Source organism: Ictidomys tridecemlineatus, chromosome 6, assembly GCF_052094955.1.
Source record: "Ictidomys tridecemlineatus isolate mIctTri1 chromosome 6, mIctTri1.hap1, whole genome shotgun sequence".
Classification (NCBI taxonomy): Eukaryota; Metazoa; Chordata; class Mammalia; order Rodentia; family Sciuridae; genus Ictidomys; species Ictidomys tridecemlineatus.
In genome coordinates, this window is record NC_135482.1 from 109,303,586 (window position 1) to 109,324,129 (window position 20,544).

The 20,544-nt window shown below is 33.3% G+C and overlaps 1 protein-coding gene across 26 annotated transcripts in view; it reads right to left on the reverse strand.

Annotated features, from left to right (window-relative positions):
- Positions 1 to 20,544, reverse strand: part of Wnk1 (WNK lysine deficient protein kinase 1) — a 134,403-nt gene that overhangs the window by 46,832 nt on the left and 67,027 nt on the right. For 25 of the 26 annotated variants that reach the window (XM_040281208.2, XM_021732150.3, XM_005333974.4 and 22 more), the window contains exons 5-8: positions 4,617 to 4,705; positions 2,585 to 2,804; positions 1,175 to 1,511; positions 253 to 440 (exon numbers count right to left, since the gene is read on the reverse strand). In XM_040281208.2, coding sequence (XP_040137142.2) covers positions 253 to 440; positions 1,175 to 1,511; positions 2,585 to 2,804; positions 4,617 to 4,705 — 834 coding nt within the window. Of the gene's footprint in view, positions 1 to 252; positions 441 to 1,174; positions 1,512 to 2,584; positions 2,805 to 4,616; positions 4,706 to 8,688; positions 9,076 to 20,544 lie in introns of those variants that run through there. The other variant, XM_078015496.1, reaches the window with a different exon arrangement.

Consider the following 20,544-nt stretch of genomic DNA (forward strand, 5'->3'; position numbering starts at 1 on the left):
AGAGTCATCCTTCAGTATCTATAGGGGATTGGTTCCAAGACCCACCAGTACAGAGACAAATGTTTTTTTTTTTTTTAAACATTTTAATTAGTTAACCTACCAATTGAAACCCATGAAAATGGAGGGCTGACTAAAGACCATTTATGTTTTCCATTTTAGACAAGTTGCTATTTGGATAGTAAAGACTCAGAATTTAACAGATTCTCTACAGGCTTTCATTATAGTATTACTCTCTCTTATGCATTTACTTACCATACTTGAGGGTGGGTATACTCCATGGGTCTGAGACTGTGCTTGGGCAATGGAAGCTGTATGCCCTGGGACTGTGCCAGTAGAATGTGCCTGTTCATGTTGGGAACCATATGAAACTGTCTGTTGACTGCTCACTAGAGATTCTGTGAAGACGGAAGATCCTTGACCACTGTCAACTGTCCCATCAGCTGAAGGTGAGACATCACCAAAAAACAGACAGAAAGACAAATTATAAAAAGGAGGGTCAAATTTTTCCTATCACATTTTAGTCTCACCATATTACAATGAATTGGCTGTTTCCAGAAATCGTCACTAGATTAAAAAATGAATAGCAGTCATAGTTTTATGTAAACTTCTGAATTTATGAGACCCATATGGAAGACAAGTTCTGATGTCTTTTATCTGAAGAGTAAGGGAAAATGGAACATTAACTAAATTTTCAGTCTCATATATGGAGACCTGTGGATTTTCAATCAATGATTACTGATCTCATTAGTTTTCAGTCTATATGCTATTTAACTTTCCTGAAAGCTCTATACCAGAAGAACACAATTTTAAGTAGCTAAACTTGTTCATTCTTCATTAATTTAATTTTTTAAGAAACTGAAATATGGAAATCTAGAAATTAGAACCTCCAAAATAATGAAACTTTTAAAATTATTTTATACCCTAATCAATCTTCTCAATGTCCATCCTATTCCATTAGTCATAGTCATAAAAATAAAAAGAGAAGCTAAATGACAACTACCTTAAAGATAAAAAGTCAGGAGCTGGGAATAGCTCAGTGGTAGAGCTTGCCTAACATGCATGAGGCCTTGGGTTTGATCTCCAACATGGGAGGGTTTGCTGCTGGGGTAGAGATGGGGGTAGAGTCAATTAGGAGCATCATTAGTATATCTTGTGTGCTTTCCAAAATACTTACATAATACAGATATACTAGGTTGCTGGTACTGTAGTTGTTGATGTTGATCTGCCTCAGGCTCTTCAGGTTCTACTTGTGTAGATACTGAAGCTGAAGTGGCAGAAGCAGTAGTTATACCAGTGCTAGCAGAAGGGACCTGCTTGATTCCTGTCTGGGAAGGAACACTTGATTGTTGTTCAGCCTGCTGTCTGAGACTGCTCTCCTCCTGTTTTCTCTTTTCTTGCTCTTCTCGAACCAACTGCCGCTGCTCTCGTTTTCTCTTAATTAATGACACTCTGTCTTTGATAGCTTTAGCCATGGTCTTATGATCACCTTCACAGACATACCCAGATTCTACCTGCAGAGAAAAAAAGGGTGTTAGAGAAAAACAGGCTATCAAAAGAAAACAACCTCAAAATAAAATGAAATATGTGATGTAGAAAAGTGGATAAGAAGGAGAAGGAATTACAGTACTAGTCTTAAACAAAATGTGAAATGACTGATCTGCAGTATACATCCCCTACCATCATGGTACATACTCAAAGAATATGTACCATCTTTGTAGAAATTCACAGGTGGGTGTACTTACAATAATTAAAATAATGAGGAAAATAAACAAGTATGGTATTCATTTCCATTCACTACTACCATTTCACATATAATAATTATTAACCCATGTTGCTATTATTTCCTTTCACCTGACAACCACTTATACAGATAAAACAAATGTGGCAAATATTTAAAGGTTTTCAAAAGACCAAAAAGCTCTTAAGTGTCTCTTTCATACTGACTCCTTTTCTCAGAGGTAACTACTACTGAAAGATGCTTACAAACACTAGTAAAAAAATTTTATTGAGTTTCTTTGCATGATAATTGCTGACATTAGGCAAAGCAGCAAGCCTCAATTGAAGGGTTTCTACTTGGAAAAGTAGTCTTTTTGACATACTTCAAATAAGGATACAACCACAGGATACCTATTAACAACTGATCTTGAAAACTATTTTCAAAACAAAAAATGGTTTATAATCCTATGTCTATTTGTCAAGGTTTATCTAATGACTGATCCAATATTTAGAAACATAACTTTCATTCTAACTGAAGGATCTTAAACAAATTAGAAGTCATTCAACTTTATAGACTTCAGAATATATTCTAGTTCATTCTTTCTTATCCATCTCTAATTTCCTCAAATAAAAAAGTCTTTTTAAAAAAGGACTATAAAGTTCAACACCCATTACCAGTAACAACACAAAAAGTACAAAAAAGGGATTTAAAGAAAAAAAAAAATCACAGGAAAATCCTATTATTTCAAAGATAGCATTTGGGGCCAAGATAATTTTATGTTAATGAGATACGTCACATATGACACTCCATAAACTGCTTTATATAAATCTACATTAACTTTTAAATGGCCAATCAGCGCCAATTTACCATTTCTTGAGCAACATCTTCTGGTACATCTCTCTCCAAGTCAAAGGAAAACTCGATAGCTTCATTGTCTTTGTACTTGCCCTTTAATTTCTTAATATCCTCAATACGCAGCCATAATTTAATAGCTATTTTTTCTCCATCATCTTCTTCTGCTAATTCTACCCGTACCCCTGTTTCCTCCTGGAAGAAGGCATGGTTCAAGAGGTCTTTGATGGAATATCTTCCAAAGGAAAAAAAAAATAAGAAAGAAAGAAAACAAAGAAAAACAGAATGTCATTAATTTTAAAAAATAATTTTCAAATGTGGCTGATTATTGTTGTTTATAAGAAAAAAACTGAATAGAAAACCAAGGTTAATAATGCATTTCTTCATTAGTCTATTTGAATGGTGATTACAGATTTGTACTCTTAAATGATAAGACATCATAACAATCTGATTTATAAACAAAAGAACTGAGAGTGATCATTTTAAAATCAAATTATCTAACCCCTTTGGTTACAGTATACTGGCAGTGGCAAATAATGCACAGAATATCAAAGGTTCAAAATATCAATAACAATGTATATAGTATTTTATAAGTAATAAAAAATCCTTTGTAGAACCTTGCCCAATATCCAATAAGAGATTATCTCCTGACAATTAGAAATGAAGGCTCAGAAGTTGAGAATCTTGCTCAAAGTTCTAGAAGTTGTAAATGATATAATCAAAACCAGAATAAAATTCTCTGATTTCCAGTTTGGTACCTTTAACTATAGCAACTTTTTACCTATTCAACAAATTCTTCCAATTTCTTGTTCAATAATTTTGGACTAGGCAAGCAAGAAAGCTGATTGTGAAACAATTTTCTTTAGATAAAATGGTTTCCAAATACCAGTAATCCAATAAACTAGTCCATTCAGAAAAGACATAGAGTAATATGTTTTAAGATTCGAAACAAATATTTCTTTGTTTATATTGAAAAGGTCTTAAAAGAGATTTTAGGACTCAGTGAATATGAAAACAGAAACTTAAACTAAATATCTATTAAAATGTATTAAAGATCATGTTAAATTCTTTCAAATAACAAAGTTATAAAAAAGAAAATAAGACTAGAAAAGTAAAGATATGGAATTCTTTAATTTGGTTGATTTACCCGATTGCTCCCATTCTTCAGGAGGTAGATTATGTTCAATTTACAATTGATATTTGTCTTAGGCTGGCATACTTTTTCTTTTTTGGTGGGTATGGAGAGACGATGAAGGTAGATCAGTTTTCAAAAACAGATATTGGACCCTTGTCATACCTACTGGGTGATGAATCAGCTACATGGGAGATCAGATACTTGCCACTCCTCTGAGAAAAGTCCTATGTTAGTACAAATGACTAAGGTAGATGTCCTCCTAAGCCTTTAGTAAAGTCTTCTCTTTTTACTCAAAGGAATTCTGATGTTTTGCTCTTCTTTATTTCTGTCACAATACCAAGAAATCAAGCACTGCATAGTTGAGTTGATTTTAAAGTGCCAAGTCTTTGTTCTATATCGTTTAGAATTCAATGGATAAAGGACTAAGGAACAGATTTGCTGCATTAGTACAGTATAGTTATTTGCTATAAGTGACTCTAACAGAATGTTTAAACTATGTTTAAGGTGATTCTGATTTACTTAAAAACTCCACTAAACCTTTGTTTGTTTTTGGCAACATTAGGGACTTAACCCAGGAACTTGCTCATGCTAGGCAAGCGCTTCACCTCCAGCCCCTTTAAATTTTACATTGAGACAGGATTTCACTAAGTTGCCCTGGCCTGGAACTTGTGATCCTGCCTCAGCCTCTGGATTTGGTGGGATTACAGGTCTGTGCCACTAAGCCTGGTTTGTATTTGTAAACTGTTCTAGCATATTGAATTTGAATAGCTTAAATAGAAAGAACCCTATCTTAAAAAGGGTTATATGGCATAAATGGAAAAACTAATCCTAAGAATTAAATATACTTCAGATTAAGTTTTATAATCAGAACATTATGTTTTAGTTGTCTGTTTAAACAACACCTAATCTTACCGTTCATCTTTGTTTTGCCGTATACATCCTTCGATGATTTCCTTCACTTCAGGAATTGCTACTTTGTCAAAACTGGCTGGCTTCACTCCCTGAAAACCATACAAATTGCCATAGAAACACATTAATGACAGCAGGGTCTTTGAATTTTGTTTTAAAATTTCCACTTAAATTCTACTAGGTTGCCCTCTTACCATCCTGGCTTTTTTTCTGATTTGCCTACAGGAAAAAGGTGGGCAATTTAGCTACTCAGAAGAAAACAACAAGAAAGTTTTGAGAGTGCATTTACTTACTTTTTATGTGGCAATGAAAGAATTTAGGCTAGAATAGCATCTTTTTCTTTGGGTAAAGGAAATTACTGGCTAAAAAGAAAGCTAAGTGTTCCAACTGGTTAGATGTTTTGTTCACTCTTGCAGGCTATCATGACTCTATACAGTATTTAATTATTTTGAACACTGAACATGCATTTGTATATGATTTCACATAGTCTTGGCAGGTATTATATTATTATAGTACTCTTTTTAAAAACAACTAGTTTAAAAGGAGTTATGGTTTGTCTTGGTTTGACATAAGTAAAGAGCAAACTGTCTTGCGTAAGTAAAATATAAAGTTGAAAAGTAATATATCTGATCCACAAGAAAGATAAGCATTGTAATTAGTTTTAGAAGAAACTCACTACTACTCTTCTATGTAAATATTATAATGAGTAGTATCATAGTAATAGTTTAGAACTTTCCTAAAGTATAAGTTCTTTGAAAATAAAGCTTTCAGCATTGTATGGAAGATACATCTAAGATACTAAGAACAAAAGACTACTCTCTGAGCAATGGGGTGAAGGGGGAAAAATATCTCATTATTTGCTCCCATTTCATCCTAGCAACTACATAAATCATGAGTTAAAGTAGCTACACTAAACAGTGCTGTAAGTCTATAAATACATAGATAACCTAAATGGGAATGTTTAGAAAAGCTTACTGAATATGCATAAATTCTAATCATCTGTATAATTTCAGGGACAAACATAGTATAACAAAATTAGGATCTAGTAAATCACAGAAATACACATAATCGCTCAATCTAAATGAAATACAATTGTATCCCTTTTCCATGGCTTTGTCTTTTCACTTTGATACATAAAATCCACTACAATCTGAAAATACTATCTTGATCTTTTGAGAGATCACATTCATTAAACTTTTATTAGAGCATAGTTAAATTGTTCTATTTATTAGTTTTTATTAATCTTTTGCTTGCCTAATTTATTAAACTTTATCATAGGTATGTATGAAAAAGCGTGAGTATATATAGGGTTCTATGCTATGAGCAGTTCAAGGCATCTACTGGAACCATACACCAAATGGTTAGTGCTGAAGTCCTTAAATACCAAAGTTGTATCTAAAGTTGTGTAATTCTCATCAATAATCCACTGTTATCCCAAAGTCCTAATTTGAAGAATTTTACCTCTAGGGCTAACTTTTCACACCAAGGAACTGTAGTAGAGCTGATCATAAAGTTAGTTAAATTCATGTATCTAAAAAGTCTGGTTCTGAGATTGACTACAAAGATCACTATTTGCATTTTCTTCAATTTTATTTCCAAATTCAGCTCGTAATTTTTTCCAAATTGTACATATTGTAGCATAATTCTAAGGAAAACAAAAAAGTATGCTCCTGAAGTTAAAGGCTGCTTTAAGAAACCAAACCTGGTATTTCAAACTTATTAACTTTCCTTCTTAGGAAAGGTCCATCTAAAAGTTCTTTGGTAGCAGGGGTGGGGTGGGGGGGTGGTATTTTGTTTTCATGTTTTTTAATGACTATCGCACACAGTTCAACTTTGCATGTAAAGAGTTTAAAAAGTGGCTTAAGAAAATATAGACTCTGATGAGGAAAAGTCTTCCATTCGTCCATAAGCACATACATTTCAGGGGAATGTATTTGGCCTACCGACAATAAAATTCAACATATTAATTTAATAAAGCAAAGTTATACCAATTCTTCTGTTTCATTCTAGCACAGGCAGGTTGGAAAGACAAAATAAATTAACAACAGAAGACTTCAGTATGAAATGAACATGCAGAAATAGTCCTGAAAATGGCCACACTATCTGCCCACCATACCTATCTAAATTAACAGAAGCAGGAACCCAAAGTCATATGTAGGTTGAAAGTTCTTTGAATTATTAAATTTGCTGACCCAATGCCACCTTTGAGTTTAAAGGCAATAGCAAAGATAAGATGATTTACTTAAGGTTAAAAGGAAGTAAAAATTCTCTTGAACCTGTTTTTATCTTTGATTATCCTAAATAATAAATAACCCTCTTGTTAACTCTATTCATTTAAACATATTTATGTCTTTACAAACAGAAACTTCTATTTACAAATAGGAATCCTAGTTAAAAACAATATGTAGAAGATAAGCAAAAAACAATAACTGCATAATATAACCTCAAATCTAAGAGTTTTATGCTTTTTTTTTTTTTGCCTCTAGCACAATTTAAGTATAGACCATTCCACACCAATGCTTTACAACACATTTAGATGCTATTGTTTCCTTAAAAAAATATTAAGACTGCTTATTGCAACCCACTTAAGATACTGAAAAATCTAACAAAAAATTTTACCAGTCAGCTACCACCAAGAAACCAGGATTATAAGTAACTTAGAAGAGGTTTGTTGAATAATTTTATAAGCAAGAGTTTATAAATTGCATATTAAAAGATGTTCAAGAAAAATGTATAGAATGAATACTACACTTCACTGACCCTGAAGTGAACTATACAAAATAAAACAGAAAGATGAAAATACAGATATAATACAAGGGCTGGGGTTGTGGATCAGTGACAGAGTGCTCACCTAGCACATGTAAAGCTTTGGGTTCAAACCTCAGCACCACATAAAAATAAAGTAAAGATAGTTGTAGGTCCACCTACAACTAAAAAATAAATATTAAAAAAAAGATACAATAACATTTTTTTGTATAATCATCATACTTTTTCTGAAGAAAGGAGAACTTCATGAATTTTTAATAACTGATGATTTTTTTTAAAAAAGTTGATCTAGTTTATTTATTTAGGTATTAGTGATTGAAACCACTTTACCACTAAGCTACATCCCTAGTTCTTTTTATTTATGGAAATAGGGTTTTGCTAAATTGCCCAACTTATGATCCTTTTGCCTCAGCCTTCTGAATTGCTAGAACTATAGGAGTGCATCACCATGCCAGGTTTGTTGATTTTATTCTAAAACATGATTTGAAACACTGGAAAGAACAAGCCAATAAAAACAAAATATTTTTATGATAAAAATTTCATTTTATTTCCTTTTACTTTATGTACTTCAACAAAGATAAGTTTAAATCCCCACAATCCTCCAAATGCTACTCCCCTCCTTTTAAAATCCCAATTTATTTTACTGTTCTAACCAGTAAAAGCAAACTATCACCCACCTATTCTGAATGAGACTAGAAAACACAAACTGGAAAGAATACTAAGGTACATAAATTGGGCTAATCTTATATAGAATAAAACTACTAAACTTTACTAGGGACACATTCTAAGTCAGCAACTCTCTGGCCCTACATGTACTCTTGTCTTACTTTTGAAATCTAAACAGGATCTCTCTTTAGGCAGCAATGTCTTTTGTTTTGGGGGATGGGGTACAGGGAACAGGGTCAGTAGCTTATCTCTCTTCATTAAATAAGTATGTATTGAATATCTAATGCATACACACTTGAGATATTTTCAGCTGACATAAAATTATTTACTCTTTAAATAAAAAGAAGGTAACTTCTGCACATTAAATGGAGTATTAAAATAATGAACAACTGTGACCCCCATCAAGGGTACATAAAGAATTGATATAAGATAAATGTTATCAAAAGCTTAAGTTTCAAATATGTTATATAATATTTAGTATCTCTTGATTAAAGTAAAACTTTTCCTAACTATTCAAAGAACATTAAGTATTTTTAAAAGTATTCTGAAGTTAACAATTTCAGTATTCTAACTAAAACTTTCTACACATATCATCAAAGAGACCACAATATGCCCTTTATATAGTTTGGAAATTCTTACCCACCTCACTTACACAATCCTTTTGAGGGCAGCAGCAGCAATGAGAATTTACGATGACAAATACTGAGAAAAAGTCTTTCTTTGTAAAATCCATCAGAAAAGGCAAAACAGACTTGTTACAGTTAGAGAAAAATGAGGAGGAAATGGATAAGATGTAAATTAACAGTCACTTAGCCCACAGCATAAGGAGGGCAAACGGCAAAGTCAAACTGAAGCATAGTTTCTTGTTTAACAGCCATGTTTCCCCAACTCTCAGACATGAGTTCGCTCTGCTCAGTCAACAATTTATTTATTTAGATTGGCCTTATAGACAAAAACTACATGCTGAACGGCAGGAAAACTATTCTGCTACTGTTGCTTCTGCTTCTCCTCCAACACCAACAGATTCCTGAGCAAGCAAAATGAGACTTTTATTTGCTCAGAGCTCCACCTACTACATTCACAGGTTCTGCCTCCTTGACAGAGCTTTTCTTGGAGGCTTACCTGTATATATACTATAAATCCACTTTGAAAGTATGCTTTCTTTTTTTTTTTAAATAAAAGGAGGATTAAATTCAATGAATAAAGTATAAATTCAGAATATGTAGCCATAAGAACGCTAGACAAAGAATCACAATACTGGGGTTGAGTTCTTTGTCCTGTCACATGACCTAGATTATATCTCTTACACTCACTTAAAAAGTAGGGATAACAGACCCTCTGTTTAACTAATTTAAAAAGTGGTGATATCAGTTAGGTGCAGTGGCACACACCTGAAGGAGGCTGAAGCAGGACTGCAAGTTTGAGGCCAACCCTGGCAACTTAATGAGACTCTGTATCAAAATAAGAAACAAAAGAGCTGGAGACATAGCTCAGTGGAAAGCACCCCTGGGTTTGATTCCCAGTACTGGATGGTGGGAGTGAAGATATTGAACTGCTTTACCTCCATCTCATGGAACAACAACAACAACCAAAAGCAGTTATTAGTAAACCAAAGTGGCAAGAAATTTTTCTATTTCCTTTCTCTTCTACTAAAGGCTTCAATAAGCATAAAAACATTTTCACTTGCCAGGAAGATCTCATAGACCCATAAAAAAACTACTTTGATTTTAAGTGATTCAGGAAAGGATTTTCTTCATTGCATTAAGAGTGGGGTGGGTGGGGCTGGAGTTGTGGCTCTGGTATAGCACTTGCCTTTGTATGTTTGAGGCCCTGGTTGGATCCTCAGTACCGCACTAAATAAGTAAATAAATAAAGAATCCATTGACAACTTTTATATATATATACGATGGTGGGAAAGCATTGTTGTAAAGTTCAACAGAATAAAGTCCTGCCCCCTATCCCTTATAACTGTTCATGCTTAAATCCCAATCAAGACAATGGATGCTAAGACTTCAGCAGTCTGGCAGGAATACGTCCAAAGGCTGGAAATGTGCTAACTGTAATATGATTTGTCAAAGCAGCTGCCACTGATCTCTGACTCAACACAAGTAAGTAGATTAAGATGTTAAGTATTGGGCAAAAAGGAAGACTGCTAAGGACTACACTTGACTAAATCAAAGAGCTACAAAATAGGTGCCTTGTTTGTTCCCTGCTTCACACAGTATAAAGATGTGGGTAGGTTTTAAATTCTACCAGGCAAGAAATAACTAGGACCAAATTGAACCAAATTGTTATAGTCTTTTGTTGTTGTTGTTGTTGTTGGGGTGTGTGTGTGTGTGTGTGTGTGTGTGTGTGTGTGTGTGTAGTTTTGACAAGGTTATGATATAGAAGCAAATATCTATATTCTATAAAAGCAATCTTTTCTATAAATTAAGTTTTCAACAGATACAGTGAAAATATCATTCACAAACAGATAACAGTTTATATGTCTAAGTGAATTCTTTCTCCCAAAGTTAGTGCCCTTCTCTGGATTTTTCCCTTTTCTTTGAATGATGTTATCATTTTCATGGTCCAGAATAGAAATTTTAATCATTCCTGGATGCTTTTCCCACAATATTTAAGGACTACTATTGTCAATGAGCTCTTGAAACAAAGATAAATGTTAAAAAAAAATCTGGTAAACAGTTCTGCTATTAGCACTCCTCTTGCTCCTATCAGCCAAAGATCTCTAACAAGGAAAATGGCCTTTTTATTAACTCTCAAAAACCACTGTTTCCCCCATATTACAACTATGAGTACCAAAGTCCTAAATGCTAAGTGAGATCAATTTAGAATGGGCCTCATTTGTTCCATTCTCTCTACCTCCAACTTGTATTTTACATTGTGACTCTCCAACCATCTGACTCCTTTTTATCATCTGACATTTAATGACTTCAGGTTATCAGACATCATTTAATTCACATCACATTACTAAAAACTGGTTAACAGCTCTTCACATTTACAAAATGGCCACAGGATCACAGATCTAGTAAGAAACCCTCATTCAAATGGGACAATTGTAAGCTCAGAAAGATTAATGCCATTTCAAAGTCAAAATTAATGCATTAATTCAACTGGTGACTATTAAGAGTTTGGTCTACTCTCAAGAGTGTCAGGCACCTAATTTGACAACATTATATTACTTTCAGCATATAGAATGAGAAAAATATGGCAAATATTCAGTGGGTAAGGATCTATTCATTGATAAAACCAAAAGCAGAATCTAGATTTCCCAGTGCCTAGGTTCAATGTTATTACTATGCTTTTTAAATTCCTTACCGTGGTATAAAAAGCCTTCACAATCCAATTTCTCCTTACAATTTGGCTCCTACCTCCCCAAAATACATCTAGTCAAACTGATACCTGTTTCCACTAATAAGAACATCCTTTTTAGTGGAGCAAAGTGATGCATGCCTGTAATCCCAGCTACTGGTCTCCTAAATTGGAGACAAGCCTGGGCAACTTAGTGACACCCGATCTCAAAATAAAAATAAAAAGGCTTGGGCATGTAATTTAGTGGTAAGTATCCCTGGGTTCAAACCCTAGTACTGACAAAAATAAACAAAAACTCTTTTTTCACTCAAATGTCCACTCAAATGGATTACTTGTTTGTTTGTTGAATATTTAATGCGCCTATCAACAAAAATACTCGTTATTCCCTCCCCCCACTTTTAAAAAGCCAACTGAATCTTATGCTTCTTTCAAGTTATACCTCAAATCATATACAGTCCACTAAGAAAATCTAGCAATTACAAAGCATCTGTAAGAATCTTTTAGCATTCAGCATGTGAATTATTTCCAAACTACCAAAAAAATTCAGTACTGCTGAAATGTATTTAAATATGAAGACCATCTTTCTATACTCTAGTCAGTTTTTATTCTAAAGTCTACTGGTTGTGAATTATTGATTAATATTCAGGGCTGATTCGTAAAATCAGCTTGCCAGAGAAATTCTGAAATAAGAATTTCATACCTGTTCTTTAGAACTTAAAGCACTGGGAATGATACCTCAAACAATAATTGTTAATCTTATATCACAGTAATGAAATATCTCTGAAATCACCTAGAATGTTTCAAAGATACAAAAAGTTCTCTTTTCCATTTATATTCCAAGATTATTGGACAGATATAGGAACAAAATTTTCTAAAGAATGTTTTCAGCTAATTTCAATAATTTTTTTTCTAGCACAAAGTAGCTTTTGCAAAGAAATAAATACAAAGTTTTCTTCCACTTCCAAAATTTATCTAATCAGGAATCAGTTTCACTTATTTTTATTTAAAAAAGAAAGGTGAACTGCAATCTGTTATATAAAACACTAAAAGGAATTTTACCCTAACAGCTTTAATTCTGTTTTTCCCAGACAAAATGTTCAAACCTTGCAATCCAAAGGCTAATTGAATCAGTGACAAAGTCAAATTACACAAACAAAGTAATTAAAAAATCTCCATTATTTCTAACTTGGTTGTTAAGGGTCTGGACTCAACCAGATTCTTACTGGTATGAACCATTAGTTTACAGGAATTTGAACATACCTTATGATCCCGCTGGAAAACAAGCCTTTACAAAACTCTACCAAATTGAGCTAGCGCTATCAAAGGAAATTAGCTTGCCTCATGATTAATTCCCCAAGGCTCATTACTTTCTGGATACATGAAAGCCTGTGTATTGCTCCAACCTCAAAGAGACTACCTTTCATATAAAAAGTTGAGGCCACTGCGTACTATAGTTTTTATTCTGTTAATAGCAGATGAAACTTGTGCAATGTACACTGCTATTCTAACTTGGATGTTCTCATAACTAATGGCATAGATTTTTAAGATCACAGTGCCTGATCACAAGTATAGTATGCAACTAAGCTATTTTTTCTGTGTTAAACAAGGATCACAAACCTTAAACAGGGCTGCAAACTGCAGTAACCATTATTATATCTATGTTACCCAAATCCCCTAAATTATTTCCCTCAGAAGATTTTTCCTTACGGTCTAGAAAAAACGTTTAAGAAGAACAGGTAAAGAATAAAAATGTTAAAAGTTTATATTAGAGTCATACTGAAGTCCCTTCATTTCTGATATTATTATCGAGATCTCCTGCATGTCCTTAGGCAAAATGGTTAACTTCTATTTTCTTACCCATAAAAAGATGTTACCTACTTATCAAAATTCAAAAGTTAAAATAAGATATCATTTTAAAGTACTGTGCAAGGCGATTGACGAGAAGATTATATAAATATACATTAACTCATTCTCCCTCATTTGAATCTTTACTTCATGTGAATTTCATCAAACATATTTAATTTAATGCAATTTGCTAAATATCACCAGTTAAAAGAGTAGGACTAGAGACAACTTAATTTCACTACAAAACATGTCATAATGATGCCAGCCATAATAATGGCAATACTTAACAAGTACTGACTGATAAGTCCATGCAATGGCACTTGCTATGTTTTATATGCGTTTTTCATGACAACAGTTTATTATCAGTGCACTACAAAATATAACCAAAAACACAGCCTATATTTACCCCTTTCACGTCAGCGTTTACTCAGGTTAAAGGGTCCTCAGATCACAGTGACACTGTAACACATATTTATGTATTAAGTATAACATTTTGATAAAATCAGGGAACCTGAAGCCAGAACGCTTGTTCTTATCTTGATAAGTAATCTTTTGCCAACCATCTAGGGTCTCAGACTACTTATTTATAAATGGTAGAGAGTGCTTACCTCCCCCTTCAAACAATTTAACTACATAATATGTAAAGTTTCAGTGCAACATTTGGCTCACACTATGCATACTTATTAATATTTACAATGCTATCACATATGATTGTATAACAGTGTACCTCTGCAGGGTCCAATGTGCAGTAGTGAATTGATCTGAGGAAAATGGAAACCTGTTCTTGTGAGGCATAGTTCTAGAGGTGGGGAAATAGTTAATCAATATAATAATTATTAAAACAGAGATAGAACACATCTTTTCTAAGGCTCGACTTATTACTTTGCTTTTAAAAGGCAACAATTACGGTGGGAGATAGTATATCTTAAAAATCAAAAGGAATACAGTAGAGGAAAGGGACCAACTGGTGAGAGGCAGAAAGAGGGGGTAGAAATGCTAGGGAGTGATACTGGATAAATTTTATTGTTATATTATATCCATGTATGGATATGTAACAACAAATGCCACCAATATGTACAACTATAATGCACCAATAAAAAATGAGGGAATAAAATAATAATAAAATAATTAAAAAAATAAAAACCAACAATTGAATAAGGCAGGAAAAAAATGCAATTATATATAAACACAATTTTAAGATAATTTAAAAGTCAATTTAGTCACATATTGCTAGCAAAAAGGTTCTATGAATGATTTAACAATTTATTAACATTTTGTCATGATAATATGTAGCTTACTTTTCATTTATAAAAATCAAGTACATAGGGTTGATATGCAATTAATGGTAGAGTGCTTGCCTGGTATTCGTGAGAGGCTCTGGTTTCAATCCCCAGTACTACATTAAGAAACAAAAATGCTAATGGTAGATCATTTGTTAGCACATGCAAAGCCCTGGGTTCCATTCCCAGTACTTAAAAAAGGGTGGAGGTACCCTGGAAGGGACCACGAGGAATTGCTTACCCAGGTCATACTTCTCAAAATTCTGATGTACACAAGAACCACCCTAGGACTTTGTAAAATGAAGATTTTGACTAAGTTATAGGATGGGATCAATTTTACATTAAATACAAATGCCCTAAGATGCTAATTCTGTTGATCTGGGAATTAGCAAAGACCTAAAACCATTCTCATAAGTGTGGCATCAAGACCACTGAAGGTCCTCAAGATCCTTTCAGGTAGCCTAGAAGGTACTTTGTTTCCTAACAACATATGTGCATAAAGCCAAATTTTTTCATATGCTTCAAAAACCCACACTGCAACAGAGTGAACTGCAAAGCACATACAAGATTCTGGCTATCTTCGCATACACCAGACGTTTAAAAACATGTAGAAAGTAAAAATGTTGGGGACTGGGGTTATGACTCAGTGGTAGAGTGCACTCCCAAGAGCAAATTTCAACATTGATGGAGAGTCTTGGTTTTAGTTAACCCATGTATTCATAGAAATTTTAGGCATCTATGGCTTCTCACCTGTACTCCATGGCTAAGAGGTCAACACTAGTCAATGTTCCCTTAAATTTATTTTTAAACTTCTCCTTGGTACATAAATAAATTCCAGATGAAATATGCTGTCAATAGTCTCACCACTGATGATCTTTGTGTGTGTAGTCTTTGCAAACCCCCAAAGGCAAGCCAATTTTAACTTAGAATGGTTTCCTTTGCTGAGAAGAATCCATCCCATTTATTGATTATTGATTTTACTTCTTGCGCTTTAGGAGTCTTGTTAAGGAAGTCAGTTCCTAGGCAGCAGTAGTGAAGATTTGGGCCTATTTTTTTCTTCTATTAGCCACAGGGTCTCTGTTCTAGAGCCTAAGTCTTTGAACTACTTTAAGTTAATTTTTGTGCAGGATGAGAGATAGAGATTTAATTTCATTTTGCTACATATGAATTTCCAGTTTTGACAGCACCATTTGTTGAATAGGCTATCTTCAGGCACCCTTGTATAGTAATATGATAACTGCTTTTATGTGGGTCTATCTCTGGGTCCTCTATTCTGTACTATTGGTCTACAAGTCTATTTTGGTGCCCCCTACCATGCCATTTTTATTACTATATATAGCTCTGTAGTATAGTTTAAGGTCTGGTATTGTGATTTCTGTCTACATAAATATGTAGTATACCTTATTGATAGAACATCATTCAACCATAAATAGGAATCCCACATGGATGAACTTTGAAAACATTATGTTAAATGAAAGATACTAGAAAGAAAAAAACACATATATAATTTATATGAAATATCCAGAACAGGCAAATCAAATCCATGGTGACCAAAGTAATTAGTGGTTGCCAGGAGCTGATTTGAGGGGGTGAGGAAGGGAATGACTGCTAATTGAGGTGATGAAAAAGTTCTCAAATTAGTGTTGATGAATGCCTAACATCGCAAATACACTAAAACCCACTAAATTGTACATTTCAGAATAAATTTGTGATACAGGAATACTATCTCAATTTTTAAAAATTGCTAAACAACTGAACACAGATTAGACACTATAATAATATGGTAACAGTGATACTAGTCTTTTAAAATCAAGTTCCATCAAAGAAAGTTTCATCATCTTTTTCTACTAAGGGTCCAATAGTAAATATTTTAAGCTTTGTGGATTATACAGTCTGTTGTAATTACTCAAGTATTACAGAACAAAAAAGGCCATTAATAATATATTAGAAAATGAAAAAATTACTCAAGTATTACAGAACAAAAAAGGCCATTAATAATATATTAGAAAATAAGTGTGATTGTATTCCATGTTAGTGAATAAAATATGAAGATTTCCAGATAAAAATTGTAAATGTTATGGTCCTAAAGTGTAAAGTTATGTATTTAACCTCAAGATTAGTTTGATATTGTTAAATCTCAACTTAAATACATATACTTAAACTGGGAAGTTATTTTCATAAAAGGAGAAAAGAATTCCATTTTATTTTATTTGATACCAGGGACTGAACTCAGGGCACTCAACCACTGAGCCATATCCCCAGACCTATTTTGTATTTTATTTAGAGACAGGGTTTCACTAAGTTGCTCAGCGTCTCATCTTTGTTGAGGCTGACTTTGAACTTTTGATCCTCCTGTCTCAGCCTCCTGAGTCACTGGGATTATGGGCATGCACCACTGCACACACCAAGAATTCCATTTTAATTCACACAAAAAATTATCTCTCTAATTCATCTACTTTGGTTATCTCCCCTTACCTCTTCATTTCAGACTTCCTGTCATTTTCCTAGATGATGGTGATAAACTGGGGTTTCAGCTTTTCTTTTCCTCACAAATTCATTTCTCCACCTTGCAGCCAGAAAAATCTTTCTTTTTTTTTTTTTTAACCCTGCACATTTTCTTTCAATTCTCTTCTATTTTTGGTTACAATGTTATTTATCCCATTTTTATACTGGTTGTGACAACTTTAATGTTAATAGTTATGCATATTTATTAAACATGAGAAATATCCTCTTTTAAAGGATAAGGTAAAGCCAAAATTTACTGTGCCTTATTATACAGAAGTTGATGAGTTACAATTAATAAACAAAAGTAATTTTATATTAATTATGAAATAAGTTCATTGCAGAAAAACTGGAAAATAAGAGGAAAAGCAAAATTTAAAACTTGAAAGCCTACTCAAGGTCAAAGGTTGTCAATTCTGATACTTAATATATTGACTCAAATAGATGTGTATATCTCAGTATCACAAAAATGAACTTAAGCTACACATGGTGTTAAACAGATGTTCTTTGAAATTGTGAAAATTCTTGTATGTTGTACTACTCATGAGCAGGAAATATACTCTTTCTATTATTCAGCCCTCTTATATTGGAAAATTGTTTAATTTGCCATTTTAATAAAAACTAAACCAACTCTTTGGTACATTTCTAATTAGCTCTTGGATACAAATTATCCAAAGGGGAATTACAAAGAAAAATCAAATGCCTTTTTAAAACTTTTGATACTCGCAGACTTGTAGGTCATTTTTCTTTCTTCTTTGGAAGTGTCTGTTCATTACTTTTGCCCATTTTTAAAATTGAAGAATTTGTGCCTTGCATTAAGTAAAAGCATATCTTTATATATTATATCTATTGATTCCTTGTCTTACATTATAAATATTTTATTCATGTCATCTCTTGACATTGGATTTTGTTTATTGTTGCTTTTTGACAGTCAAACTGATTAGATGGTTCTATAATTATTTTTCTGCCTAGAAAAAACTGCCCAATTTTAAGTTTCTTTACATGTAAATTTATATTTTCCTGATTATTTTTATTATTATTGCTATTGCTCTGTGGGTTCTAACATGTTTAGCTGACTTCCGTTGACTCTGCTGGCTTTCTTAGGTTGTCAGATCATCAGCAGAAAAATCTTTCTTAAAAAATCTTTTGGTACAGGGGATTGAACCCCAGGGAGCTTTACTACTGCCACATCCCCAGTTCTATTTTGAATTTTAAAAAAATTTTGATACAGGGGGCTGGGGATGTGGCTCAAGCGGTAGCATGCTCACCTAGCAGGCGTGAGGCCTGGGTTCGATCCTCAGCACCACATACAAACAAAGATGTTGTATCCGCCAAAAACTAAAAAATAAATATTAAAATTCTCTCTCTCCCTCTCTCTTTCTCTTAAAAAAAAAAAATTTATTTTTGATACAGGGTCTTGCCAGGCTGCCAAAGCTTGTACATCTCCCAAATCCTTGGGATTATAGGTGTGTATCACTGTGCCTAGCATCACCTACCAAACTTTTAAGGTGGCACAATGCTCTAGAATAAAGTCTAAGCTTTCTTTCCTTCGTTTCCCCTTGCCTCTTTGTTTTCCTACCTCCAAACCTAATAGACATACAAATCTATGCATCTCTCACATGCAACACTTGGTACCTGTTCAAACTCAATGAGGCACCACTCCTATGTGCTTTTGTTAAATACTTATCCCTAGAATAATTTTTAAAGAGTATGGTAATTATCTTCTTTACTTGTCTGTTCTCCTTTTAGACCTTTTTAGAGACAAGAACTGTGTTTGATTGAATAATATTCAATACCAAGATCTAGGAAAAAATCTGAAATATAGAACAGACTTGAATATATATTGGATTAAGTCAGAGTCTCAGGATTAAACTACATTCCCCCAAAAGAAATGGTATAGTTCTAATCCCAGTAACCTTAACAATGTGTTTTTGGAAACAGGATCTTTGCAGAGGTTAACTTAGTTAAGATGAGGTCACCTGTGAATAGGGGGGCCCTTAACCCAATGACTGGTATTCTTATAAGAACAGAATAGACACAAAGCAATTGTTCCCCATGAGATGACAAAAGAAAAAAAAAAAAAGACTGAAATAATTAAATTAAAAAAGTTAAAGAATGAATTGTCTATAATTCCAGGTATTTAGAAAGCAGGGGCCATATATCTATTATAGAACTTGTATTTAGAATGAGAAGAACTTAATACTAAAAAAAAAATCCAATTAAAAATGAGTACAGGATCTGATTTAAATTTTTCCAATGAAAAGAAAGACATACATTCAACAAGGATATGAAAAAAATGATCAACATCTTTAATGATCAGGGAAATAGAAACCAAAATCATAGTAATATACTACTTCAAACTATCAGAATGGCTAGAATCAAAGTTAAATAATAACAAGTGCCAACAAGGATAAACAGAATTATTATACTTCATCTCAAATATATGTACAAATATTACGTGTTAATTAAGAATAAAATAAATAAATCAACACCTTCTTGCACTGATGATGATAATATATAATAGTGCATTTGCTTGGAAAACAAGTTCTTCAAATAGTTAAGCAGAGTAAGCTTACTACTTAGTAATTCCACTCCAAGGTATATACCAGGAAGAACTGAAAACAGATATTCAATGAAAAACTTGTACACAAATATTCATAGCAGCTCTATTCATCACAGCCAAAAGGCAAAAACAATCCAAAAGTCCATCAATGGATAAATGACTAAACAAACTGTGGTGTATATACACAGTATTATATTACTCAGCCTTAAAAAGGAATGAAAGGGCTAGAAGATATAGCTCAGTGGTATAGTGCTTGCATAGAAAGCACGAAGCCCTGGGTACATCCCCAGAACCACAAAGAGAGACGGGGGGGGGGGGGGGGGGGGGCAGAAGGGAAGAAGAAGGCAAGAGAAAGAGGGAGAAAGAATGGAAGGAAGTATATGAATATTTGCTATAACACAGATGAACTTTGAAAATATGTTAACTGAAAGAAGCTAGTCATTAAAGACCATCTATTATATGATTTCATTTATCCAAAATAGGAACATCTATAGAGAAAGAAATATATGAGTGGTTGCTGGGCCGGGGGCATAAAAAGTAAGAGAATAAAGGTACAGGATTTCTTTTTCAGGTGATGAAATTATTCTAAAACTAACTGTGATGATGGTTACACTTATCTGTGAATGTATTAAAATGAATGAATTGCCTATAATTCCAGGTATTTAGAAAGCTGGGGCAGAAATATTGGAAAGTTTGAGACCACCTGGGCAACTCAGCAAGACCCTATCTCAAAATAAAAAGAAAAAGGGGCTAGGGATGTAGATCAGAAGTAGAACCATCTTGGGCTCAATCCCCAGTACCATCAATAGATCAATTGAACCAATGAATTATATACTCAAAATGGGTAAATCAGACCATATAAAATATCAATAAAGCTGTTAAAAACATAAATGCACATTTTTATTAGACATATACAATAAAAAAGAAAATTATTTCTAATTAAAACTCTTGACCTGACATTTTATGCCATTCAGAGAATGAATGAATGAATGAATCA